Genomic DNA, 12,562 nt, shown 5'->3' on the forward strand with positions numbered 1-12,562 from the left:
GGTTCTATAGGAAGGTTACAGTGCAGTAGTTGGTGGTTCTATAGGGAGGTTACAGGGCAGTAGTTGGTGGTCCGATAGGGGAGGTTACAGTGCAGTAGTTGGTGGTTCTATAGGGAGGTTACAGTGCAGTAGCTGGTGGTCCTATAGGGAGGTTACAGTGCAGTAGTTGGTGGTTCTATAGGGAGGTTACAGTGCAGTAGTTGGTGGTCCTATAGGGAGGTTACAGTGTAGTAGTTGGTGGTCCAATAGGGGAGGTTACAGTGCAGTAGTTGGTGGTCCGATATGGGAGGTTACAGTGCAGTAGTTGGTGGTTCTATAGGGAGGTTACAGTGCAGTAGTTGGTGGTCCTATAGGGAGGTTACAGTGCAGTAGTTGGTGGTCCGATATGGGAGGTTACAGTGCAGTAGTTGGTGGTTCTATAGGGAGGTTACAGTGCAGTAGTTGGTGGTTCTATAGGGAGGTTACAGTGCAGTAGTTGGTGGTCCTATAGGGAGGTTACAGTGCAGTAGTTGGTGGTCCGATAGGGAGGTTACAGTGCAGTAGTTGGTGGTCCGATATGGGAGGTTACAGTGCAGTAGTTGGTGGTTCTATGGGGAGGTTACAGTGCAGTAGTTGGTGGTCCTATAGGGAGGTTACAGTGCAGTAGTTGGTGGTTCTATAGGGAGGTTACAGTGCAGTAGTTGGTGGTCCGATATGGGAGGTAACAGTGCAGTAGTTGGTGGTCTGATAGGGAGGTTACAGTGTAGTAGTTGGTGGTCCGATAGGGGAGGTTACAGTGCAGTAGTTGGTGGTCCGATAGGGGAGGTTACAGTGCAGTAGTTGGTGGTCCGATAGGGGAGGTTACAGTGCAGTAGTTTGTGGTCCGATATGGGAGGTTACAGTGCAGTAGTTGGTGGTCCGATAGGGGAGGTTACAGTGCAGTAGTTGGTGGTCCGATATGGGAGGTTACAGTGCAGTAGTTGGTGGTTCTATAGGGAGGTTACAGTGCAGTAGTTGGTGGTCCGATAGGGAGGTTACAGTGCAGTATTTGGTGGTTCTATAGGGAGGTTACAGTGCAGTAGTTGGTGGTCCGATATGGGATGTTACAGTGCAGTAGTTGGTGGTTCTATAGGGAGGTTACAGTGCAGTAGTTGGTGGTTCTATAGGGAGGTTACAGTGCAGTAGTTGGTGGTTCTATAGGGAGGTTACAGTGCAGTAGTTGGTGGTTCTATAGGGAGATTACAGTGTAGTAGTTGGTGGTCCTATAGGGAGGTTACAGTGCAGTAGTTGGTGGTCCGATATGGGAGGTTACAGTGTAGTAGTTGGTGGTCCGATATGGGATGTTACAGTGCAGTAGTTGGTGGTTCTATAGGGAGGTTACAGTGCAGTAGTTGGTGGTTCTATAGGGAGGTTACAGTGCAGTAGTTGGTGGTTCTATAGGGAGGTTACAGTGCAGTAGTTGGTGGTTCTATAGGGAGGTTACAGTGCAGTAGTTGGTGGTTCTATAGGGAGGTTACAGTGCAGTAGTTGGTGGTTCTATAGGAAGGTTACAGTGCAGTAGTTGGTGGTTCTATAGGGAGGTTACAGTGCAGTAGTTGGTGGTCCGATAGGGGAGGTTACAGTGCAGTAGTTGGTGGTTCTATAGGGAGGTTACAGTGCAGTAGCTGGTGGTCCTATAGGGAGGTTACAGTGCAGTAGTTGGTGGTTCTATAGGGAGGTTACAGTGCAGTAGTTGGTGGTCCTATAGGGAGGTTACAGTGTAGTAGTTGGTGGTCCAATAGGGGAGGTTACAGTGCAGTAGTTGGTGGTCCGATATGGGAGGTTACAGTGCAGTAGTTGGTGGTTCTATAGGGAGGTTACAGTGCAGTAGTTGGTGGTCCTATAGGGAGGTTACAGTGCAGTAGTTGGTGGTCCGATATGGGAGGTTACAGTGCAGTAGTTGGTGGTTCTATAGGGAGGTTACAGTGCAGTAGTTGGTGGTTCTATAGGGAGGTTACAGTGCAGTAGTTGGTGGTCCTATAGGGAGGTTACAGTGCAGTAGTTGGTGGTCCGATAGGGAGGTTACAGTGCAGTAGTTGGTGGTCCGATATGGGAGGTTACAGTGCAGTAGTTGGTGGTTCTATGGGGAGGTTACAGTGCAGTAGTTGGTGGTCCTATAGGGAGGTTACAGTGCAGTAGTTGGTGGTTCTATAGGGAGGTTACAGTGCAGTAGTTGGTGGTCCGATATGGGAGGTAACAGTGCAGTAGTTGGTGGTCTGATAGGGAGGTTACAGTGTAGTAGTTGGTGGTCCGATAGGGGAGGTTACAGTGCAGTAGTTGGTGGTCCGATAGGGGAGGTTACAGTGCAGTAGTTGGTGGTCCGATAGGGGAGGTTACAGTGCAGTAGTTTGTGGTCCGATATGGGAGGTTACAGTGCAGTAGTTGGTGGTCCGATAGGGGAGGTTACAGTGCAGTAGTTGGTGGTCCGATATGGGAGGTTACAGTGCAGTAGTTGGTGGTTCTATAGGGAGGTTACAGTGCAGTAGTTGGTGGTCCGATAGGGAGGTTACAGTGCAGTATTTGGTGGTCCGATAGGGAGGTTACAGTGCAGTAGTTGGTGGTTCTATAGGGAGGTTACAGTGCAGTAGTTGGTGGTCCTATAGGGGAGGTTACAGTGTAGTAGTTGGTGGTCCGATAGGGGAGGTTACAGTGCAGTAGTTGGTGGTCCTATAGGGGAGGTTACAGTGCAGTAGTTGGTAGTTCTATAGGGAGGTTACAGTGCAGGTGTACGTGCCCTGGTGGTCATCGTCTGGGGCGTGGTTGTTTTTCGGACAGTCAATCAAGTGAAATGTAGGTAATCCGACTCGCTGAAGTGACACCTGAACAAATGATTTAGTTAGTGTACACTCTGCTGCCCCGCTACGAAAACAAGCGAACAAAAAAAATAAACTATTTATCTGAGTTAACCTTGTATCCTCATTGACCTTTTCTCTATGCAGACTCACAGGCCATACACACTCAAACACACTGTCATTCCAACACTCTCACACACACACAGTCAGTCCATCATCTGCTCACTGACACATACTATGAATTAACATTTATACTGACTGTACACACCCCAACACCCACCCACATACATGCTGCTGCTCTGTTTATCTCATATCCTGTTGCCTAGTCACTTTACCCCCATACATATCTACCTCCATCACTCCAGTAACCCTGTACATTGTTAATATGGTACTGACTCTGTATATAGTCACCTTACCCCTATACATATCTACCTCCATCACTCCAGTATCCCTGTCTCCTTCCCCCTATACATATCTACCTCCATCACTCCAGTATCCCTGTCTCCTTCCCCATATACATATCTACCTCCATCACTCCAGTATCCCTGTACATTGTTAATATGGTACTGACTCTGTATATAGTCACCTTACCCCTATACATATCTACCTCCATCACTCCAGTATCCCTGTCTCCTTCCCCCTATACATATCTACCTCCATCACTCCAGTATCCCTGTACATTGTTAATATGGTACTGGTACTGACCCTGTATATAGTCACCTTACCCCCATACATAGAACAACAGCAAAGGACCTTGTGAAGATGCTGGAGGAAACAGGTACAAAAGTATCTATATCCACAGTAAAACGAGTCCTATATCGAAATAACCTGAAAGACCGCACAGCAAGGAAGAAGCCACTGCTCCAAAACCGCCATATAAAAGCCAGACTACGGATTGCAGCTGGGGACAAATATCGTACTTTTTGGAGAAATGTCCTCTGGTCTGATGAAACAAAAATAGAACTGTTTGGCCATAATGACCATCGTTATGTTAGGAGGAAAAAGGGAGGGGCATGCAAGCCGAAGAACACCATCCCAACCATGAAGCACGGGGGTGGCAGCATCATGTTGTGGGGGTGCTTTGCTGCAGGAGGGACTGGTGCACTTCACAAAATAGATGGCATCATCAGGCAGGGAAATTATGTGGATATATTGAAGCATCATCTAAAGACATCCGTCAGGAAGTTAAAGCTTGGTCGCAAATGGGTCTTCCAAATGGACAATGACCCCAAGCATGCTTACAAAGTTGTAGCAAAATGGCTTAAGAACAACAAAGTCAAGGTATTGGAGTGACCATCACAAAGCCCTGAACTCAATCCTATAGAACATTTGTGGGCAGAACTTCTGACCCACTGGGAATGTGATGAAAGAAAATAAAAGCTGAAATAAATCATTCTCTCTACTATTATTATGACATTTCACATTCTTAAAATAAAGTGGTGATCCCAACTGACCTAAGACAGGGAATGTTTACTAGAATTAAATGTCAGGAATTGTGAAAAACTGAGTTGAAATGTATTTGGCTAAGGTGTATGTAAACTTCCGACTTCAACTGCTTCTACCTCCATCACTCCAGTATCCCTGCCCATTGTTAATATGGTACTGTATATAGTATGGTATTAAACTGACCCTGTATATAGTATGGTATTAACTGACCCTGTGTATAGTATGGTATTAACTGACCCTGTATATAGTATGGTATTAAACTGACCCTGTATATAGTATGGTATTAACTGACCCTGTGTATAGTATGGTATTAACTGACCCTGTATATAGTATGGTATTAACTGACCCTGTATATAGGATGGTATTAACTAACCCTGTATATAGTGTGGTATTAACTGACCCTGTATATAGTATGGTATTAACCTGACCCTGTATATAGTATGGTATTAACTAACCCTGTATATAGTATGGTATTAACTGACCCTGTATATAGTATGGTATTAACTGACCCTGTATATAGTGTGGTATTAACTGACCCTGTATATAGTGTGGTATTAACTGACCCTGTATATAGTATGGTATTAACTGACCCTGTATATAGTATGGTATTAACTGACCCTGTATATAGTATGGTATTAACTGACCCTGTATATAGTATGGTATTAACTGACCCTGTATATAGTATGGTATTAACTGACCCTGTATATAGTGTGGTATTAACTGACCCTGTATATAGTATGGTATTAACTAACCCTGTATATAGTATGGTATTAACTGACCCTGTATATAGTATGGTATTAACTAACCCTGTATATAGTATGGTATTAACTGACCCTGTATATAGTATGGTATTAACTGACTGTGGTGGTCTATACTGTGGTGGTCTATCCCGTGGTGGTCTGTCCTGTGGTAGACTATCCTGTGGTGGTCTATCCTGTGGTGGTCTATCCTGTGGTGGTCTGTCCCGTGGTGGTCTATACTGTGGTGGTCTATCCCGTGGTGGTCTATCCTGTGGTAGTCTATCCTGTGGTGGTCTATCCTGTGGTATCTATACTGTGGTGGTCTATACTGTGGTGGTCTATCCTGTGGTAGTCTATCCTGTGGTGGTCTATCCCGTGGTGGTCTATACTGTGGTGGTCTATACTGTGGTGGTCTATACTGTGGTGGTCTATACTGTGGTGTTCTATCCTGTGGTAGTCTATCCTGTGGTGGTCTATACTGTGGTGGTCTATACTGTGGTGGTCTATCCTGTGGTAGTCTATCCTGTGGTGGTCTATCCTGTGGTGGTCTATCCTGTGGTGGTCTATCCCGTGGTGGTCTATACTGTGGTGGTCTATACCGTGGTGGTCTATACTGTGGTGGTCTATACCGTGGTGGTCTATACTGTGGTGGTCTATACCGTGGTGGTCTATACTGTGGTGGTCTATACCGTGGTGGTCTATACCGTGGTAGTCTATTCCGTGGTGGTCTATACCGTGGTGGTCTATACCGTGGTAGTCTATTCCGTGGTGGTCTATACCGTGGTAGTCTATTCCGTGGTGGTCTATCCTGTGGAGGTCTATCCCGTGGTGGTCTATCCCGTGGTGGTCTATCCCGTGGTAGTCTATCCCGTGGTGGTCTATCCCGTGGTGGTCTATCCCGTGGTGGTAGATGCATATCAATCTCTGTCTACATTTCTGTCCCCTTTTTAACTTTAGGTAATATAAAGGTCAAATTAAATTACAAATAAAATATAGTAGATATCTGTTTACAGCTCTGGTGGCCCCAAGTGGCCAGTCAGGTGTAGTGCACCATGCTGTCCTCACACTCCCGGGGCACAGTGAGTGTGTAACTGTGATAGGACAGTTTGTAGTTGTTCCCATCGTTGTTGTCCCAGTACTCAGCTCCCATCACTCTGTAACACACAGCGAACTCCAGCTGGGCTCCAGGCAGCAGGATGAAGGGCGGGACGGGCAGACGGAACCGGAATACATCAGACTCCGGTCCCTCCATCTGATCCCTGTGGAGGTTAGCCACCCAGCAGGCTCTGGTCCCTCCATCTTTTCCCTGTGGAGGGTAGCGACCCAGCAGGCTCTGGTCCCTCCATCTGATCCCTGTGGAGGGTAGCCACCCAGCAGGCTCCGGTCCCTCCATCTGATCCCTGTGGAGGGTAGCCACCCAGCAGGCTCCGGTCCCTCCATCTGATCCCTGTGGAGGGTAGCCACCCAGCAGGCTCTGGTCCCTCCATCTGATCCCTGTGGAGGGTAGCCACCCAGCAGGCTCTGGTCCCTCCATCTGATCCCTGTGGAGGGTAGCCACCCAGCAGGCTCTGGTCCCTCCATCTGATCCCTGTGGAGGGTAGCCACCCAGCAGGCTCTGGTTCCTCCATCTGATCCCTGTGGAGGGTAGCCACCCAGCAGGCTCTGGTCCCTCCATCTGATCCCTGTGGAGGGTAGCCACCCAGCAGGCTCTGGTCCCTCCATCTGATCCCTGTGGAGGGTAGCCACCCAGCAGGGTCTGGTCTCAGCACTGCTCCTCCAGTTGGTGAAGGAGAAGTGGATTGTCACCTCCTTGTTGAAGGCCAGGTTGAGGACCTGCACCGTGCCGATGATGCCAAGCTCAGAACACAGGACCTGATCCTGAACAAACCCTGGTAGGGAGCCCCTGTTCTCAGGGAAGCAGGGCTTGAAGTAGGGCAGGGAAAGCTCCAGGGACCGGCCTGAGTTCATCTCAGAGCTCATCAGGAGTCTGGAGAAGACGTGGGCGGGGATACGAGGCTCCTCCCCCTTCTTGAACACCTTGACATCCTCCAGCTCCAGCCCCAAGGAGTCCAGGAAGCGTACCTGGTGGTCTCTGATTCTCTCGTGGACCGAGGGCAGAGACTGGGCCCTGCGTCTTATGATGGGCTGGGTGGGAGGGTCACTGGACAGGCTGCAAACGAACATGGGCTCCTTGGGTGGCGGGGGACGTGCGCTGCGGGGCCGGATCCTGACAGGGGCCTTGTTTGGCTCTGGTTTGGAGTCCAAGATGTCTGTCACTCGGATGGTCTCAGTAGTGGTCTGACAGGGACCCCCTATCATGCCCGGTGAAACTGTTCTGGGTTGACCTTTGATGCATGGAGACACTGTTTTCAGTCTGTCGTTGTCACGAGACGATTCCCGCTCCCTCTCCTTCCCAACGCCACCAGGAAACAGTGCCCTGGACCTCCCCACGCTGGTCATGCTACTCATCATACACACTGGGACTGGCAGGGACAAGGAGAGACAACACAACACTGTTAGTACACTGTTATAGTAGGACACTAATGTTGTCCAACAGCTAGCTCTCTCTTTGAGGTGGGAAATTAGTCTGGAGAAGAGGTTATAGGACCAACACAATACTGTCATCTGTTAGTTATGTCATGGTTATAGGAGGACCAACACAATACTGTCATCTGTTAGTTATGTCATGGTTATAGGAGGACCAACACAATACTGTCATCTGTTAGTTATGTCATGGTTATAGGAGGACCAACACAATACTGTCATCTGTTAGTTATGTCATGGTTATAGGAGGACCAACACAATACTGTCATCTGTTAGTTATGTCATGGTTATAGGAGGACCAACACAATACTGTCATCTGTTAGTTATGTCTGGAAACCCAAATTGGTCTGTACGGACAAGTTCTGGCCTGGTTTAGATCTTATCTGTCGGAAAGATATCAGTTTGTCTCTGTGAATGGTTTGTCCTCTGACAAATCAACTGAACATTTTGGTGTTCCTCACGGTTCCGTTTTAGGACGACTATTGTTTTCACTATATATTTTACATCTTGGGGATGTCATTCGAAAACATAATGTTAACTTTCACTGCTATGCGGATGACACACAGCTGTACATTTCAATGAAACATGGTGAAGCCCCAAAATTGCCCTCGCTAGAAGCCTGTGTTTCAGACATAAGGAAGTGGATGGCTGAAAACTTTCTACTTTTAAACTCGGACAAAACAGAGATGCTTGTTCTAGGTCCCAAGAAACAAAGAGATCTTCTGTTAAATCTGACAATTAATCTTGATGGTTGTAAAGTCGTCTCAAATAAAACTGTGAAGGACCTCGGCGTTACTCTCGACCCTGATCTCTCTATTGACGAACATATCAAGACTGTTTCAAGGACAGCTTTTTCCATCTACGTAACATTGCAAAAATGAGAAACTTTCTGTACAAAGATGGTGCAGAAAAATGTATCCATGCATTTGTTACTTCTAGGTTAGACTACTGCAATGCTCTACTTTCCGGCTACCCGGATAAAGCACTAAATAAACTTCAGTTAGTGCTAAATACGGCTGCTAGAATCCTGACTAGAACCAAGAAATTTGATCATATTCCTCCAGTGCTAGCTTCCCTACACTGGCTTCCTGTTAAGGCAAAGGCTGATTTAAAGGTTTTACTGTTAACCTATAAAGCGTTACATGGGCTTGCTCCTACCTATCTTTCCGAGTTGGTCCTGCCGTACATACCTACACGTACGCTACGGTCACAAGACGCAGGCCTCCTAATTGTCCCTAGAATTTCTAAGCAAACAGCTGGAGGCAGGGCTTTCTCCTATAGATCTCCATTTTTATGGAATGGTCTGCCTACCCATGTGAGAGACGCAAACTCGGTCTCAACCTTTAAGTCTTTACTGAAGACTTATCTCTTCAGTAGGTCATATAATTCAGTGTAGTCTGGCCCAGGAGTGTGAAGGTGAACGGAAAGGCTCTGGAGCAACGAACCGCCCTTGCTGTCTCTGCCAGGCCGGTTCCCCTCTCTCCACTGGGATTCTCTGCCTCTAACCCTATTACAGGGGCTGAGTCACTGACTTACTGGTGCTCTTTCATGCCGTCCCTGGGAGGGGTGCGTCACTTGAGTGGGTTGAGTTACTGACGTGATCTTCCTGTCCGGGTTGGCGCCCCCCCTTGGTTTGTGCTGTGGTGGAGATCTTTGTGGGCTATACTCGGCCTTGTCTCAGGATTGTAAGTTGGTGGTTGAAGATATCCCTCTAGTGGTGCGGGGGCTATGCTTTGGCAGAGTGGGTGGGGTTATATCCTTCCTGTTTGGCCCTGTCCGGGGGTATCATCGGATGGGGCCACAGTGTCTCCTGACCCCTCCTGTCTCAGCCTCCAGTTTTTATGCTGCAGTAGTTTGTGTCAGGGGGCTAAGGTCAGTTGGTTATACCTGGAGTACTTCTCCTGTCCTATCCAGTGTCCTGTGTGAATTTAAGTATGCTCTCTCTAATTCTCTCCTTCTCTCTTTCTTTCTCTCTCTCGGAGGACCTGAGCCCTAGGACCATGCATCAGGACGACCGGGCATGATGACTCCTTGCTGTCTCCAGTCCACCTGGCCTTGCTGCTGTCCCAGTTTCAACTGTTCTGCCTGCGGTTATGGAACCCTGACCTGTCCACCGGATGTGCTACCTGTCCCAGACCTGCTGTTTTCAACTCTTAATGATCGGCTATGAAAAGCCAACTGACATTTATTCCTGATTATTATTTGACCATGCTGGTCATTTATGAACATTTTGAACATCTTGGCCATGTTCTGTTATAATCTCCACCCGGCACAGCCAGAAGAGGACTGGCCACCCCTCATAGCCTGGTTCCTCTCTAGGTTTCTTCCTAGGTTTTGGCCTTTCTAGGGAGTTTTTCCCAGCCACCATGCTTCTACACCTGCATTGCTTACTGTTTGGGGTTTTAGGCTGTGTTTCTGTACAGCACTTCGAGATATTAGCTGATGTACGAAGGGCTATATGAAATAAACTTGATTGATTGATTGATGTCATGGTTACAGGACCAACACAATACTGTCATCTGCTAGTTATGCTATGCATAAGACTGGAAGAACTCTACTTGTTCCCACATGCACATAACATTCATTGGGAAATAGCTCATATAAACATGTAGATATACGACCAGCAGCCTACTCAACATTTAAACGTGTAAATATACGACCAGCAGCCTACTCAACATTTAAACATGTAAATATACGACCAGCAGCCTACTCAACATTTAAACATGTAAATATACGACCAGCAGCCTACTCAACATTTAAACATTTAGATATACGACCAGCAGCCTACTCAACATTTAAACATGGAAATATACGACCAGCAGCCTACTCAACATTTAAACATGTAAATATACAACCAGCAGCCTACTCAACATTTAAACATTTAGATATACGACCAGCAGCCTACTCAACATTTAAACATGTAAATATACGACCAGCAGCCTACTCAACATTTAAACATGGAAATATATCTGTATGTCCACCAGTAGGTAACGGTAACCTCAAGCGAAGTGTCGTTGTGTCTAACCAGACACCATTCTCTGTTTCACTCTGCTGCCCTGTCCAAGTTGATGACTTGTTGCTCTCTCTATCTCACCAACCACATTTTTACAATTACATATAAGTCATTTAGCAGACGCTCTTATCCAGAGCAACTTACAAATTGGAAATTTCATACATATTCATCCTGGTCCCCCCGTGGGAAATGAACCCACAACCCTGGCGTTGCAAGCGCCATGCTCTACCAACTGAGCCACACGGGACCAGTGCTCTACCAACTGACCACATAACTTCTCACTCGTCGCTGCTTTAACTCCAAACACATGTCTGCTCCCTCTGCTGCTCTGAGCCTCAGCGCTTCCAGTTATAATCACCAACCACACGACTGCTCCCTCTGCTGCTCTACCTACATGTACTGTACATATTACCTCGATTACCTCAACTAACCGGTGCCCCCGCACATTGACTCTGTACCGATACCCTCTGTATGTAGCCTCGCTTGATATTTCACTGCTACTGTTTAATTATTTGTTACTTTTATTTTCTATTTTTTACTTTTCTATTTTTGACTTAACACTTATTATTTTAAAAAATCTTAAAGCGTCGTTGGTTAAGGGCTTGTAAGTAAGCATTTCACTGTAATGTCTACACCTGTTGTATTCAGCGCATTTGATAAATGAAGTTTGATTTGACTTGATTTGAACCTCAGCCCCTCCAATTATTTATTTTTAAATTGAAGCTCATTAACTGCATTTCTAAACAACTTAAAAACTCTAAAACGCAATTAGGAGAAAAGCAGAAACAAGCCAAATGTTCTCCAGGCATTATCACCTTGTTCTTCTAACTTCATTCACCTCAGTCAATAGGAGACTGAACATTCACCTCAGTCAATAGGAGACTGAACATTCACCTCAGTCAATAAGAGACTGAACATTCACCTCAGTCAATAGGAGACTGAACATTCACCTCAGTCAATAGGAGACTGAACATTCACCTCAGTCAATAGGAGACTGAATATTCACCTCAGTCAATAGGAGACTGAACATTCACCTCAGTCAATAGGAGACTGAACATTCACCTCAGTCAATAAGAGACTGAACATTCACCTCAGTCAATAGGAGACTGAACATTCGTCTCAGACAATAGGAGACTGAACATTCACCTCAGACAATAGGAGACTGAACATTCACCTCAGTCAATAGGAGACTGAACATTCACCTCAGACAATAGGAGACTGAACATTCACCTCAGTCAATAGGAGACTGAACATTCGTCTCAGACAATAGGAGACTGAACATTCACCTCAGTCAATAGGAGACTGAACATTCACCTCAGTCAATAGGAGACTGATCATTCACCTCAGTCAATAGGAGACTGAACATTCACCTCAGTCAATAGGGGACTGAACATTCACCTAAGTCAATAGGGGACTGAACATTCACCTCAGTCAATAGGAGACTTAACATTCACCTCAGTCAATAGGAGACTTAACATTTACCTCAACACGAGACTTAATATTCACCTCAGTCAATAGGGGACTGAACATTCACCTCAGTCAATAGGAGACTTAACATTCACCTCAGTCAATAGGAGACTGAACATTCACCTCAGTCAATGGGAGACTGAACGTTCACCTCAGCCAATAGGAGACTGAACATTCACCTCAGTCAATAGGAGACTGAACATTCACCTCAGTCAATAGGAGACTGAACATTCACCTCAACACGAGACTTAATATTCACCTCAGTCAATAGGGGACTGAACATTCACCTCAGTCAATAGGGGACTGAACATTCACCTCAGTCAATAGGAGACTTAACATTCACCTCAGTCAATAGGAGACTGAACATTCACCTCAGTCAATGGGAGACTGAACGTTCACCTCAGTCAATAGGAGACTGAACATTCACCTCAGTCAATAGGAGACTGAACATTCACCTCAGTCAATAGGAGACTGAACATTCACCTCAACACGAGACTTAATATTCACCTCAGTCAATAGGGGACTGAACATTCACCTCAGTC

The 12,562-nt window shown here is 46.3% G+C and overlaps 1 protein-coding gene across 1 annotated transcript; it reads right to left on the reverse strand.

Annotated features, from left to right (window-relative positions):
* Positions 1-6,032: 6,032 nt before the first annotated feature.
* On the reverse strand, positions 6,033-7,468 carry LOC129843764 (protein phosphatase 1 regulatory subunit 3D-like). Its single transcript, XM_055912361.1, has 2 exons — positions 6,766-7,468; positions 6,033-6,295 (listed from the first exon to the last, which is right to left on the reverse strand). Exons 1-2 carry the CDS (start codon positions 7,466-7,468, stop codon positions 6,033-6,035), a joined length of 966 nt encoding a protein of 321 aa, XP_055768336.1.
* Between the last annotated feature and the right edge of the window lie 5,094 nt (positions 7,469-12,562).

Source organism: Salvelinus fontinalis, unplaced genomic scaffold (assembly GCF_029448725.1).
Source record: "Salvelinus fontinalis isolate EN_2023a unplaced genomic scaffold, ASM2944872v1 scaffold_0159, whole genome shotgun sequence".
Lineage (NCBI taxonomy): Eukaryota > Metazoa > Chordata > Actinopteri > Salmoniformes > Salmonidae > Salvelinus > Salvelinus fontinalis.

Bases quoted from the DNA above. Each gene is read 5' to 3' on its own strand.
- LOC129843764 (XM_055912361.1), bottom strand. From the start codon at position 7,468: ATGATGAGTAGCATGACCAGCGTGGGGAGGTCCAGGGCACTGTTTCCT. The intron at 6,296-6,765 runs GTGCTGAGACCA...CACAGGGAAAAG, and splicing joins CTTCACCAACTGGAGGAGCA to ATGGAGGGACCAGAGCCTGC.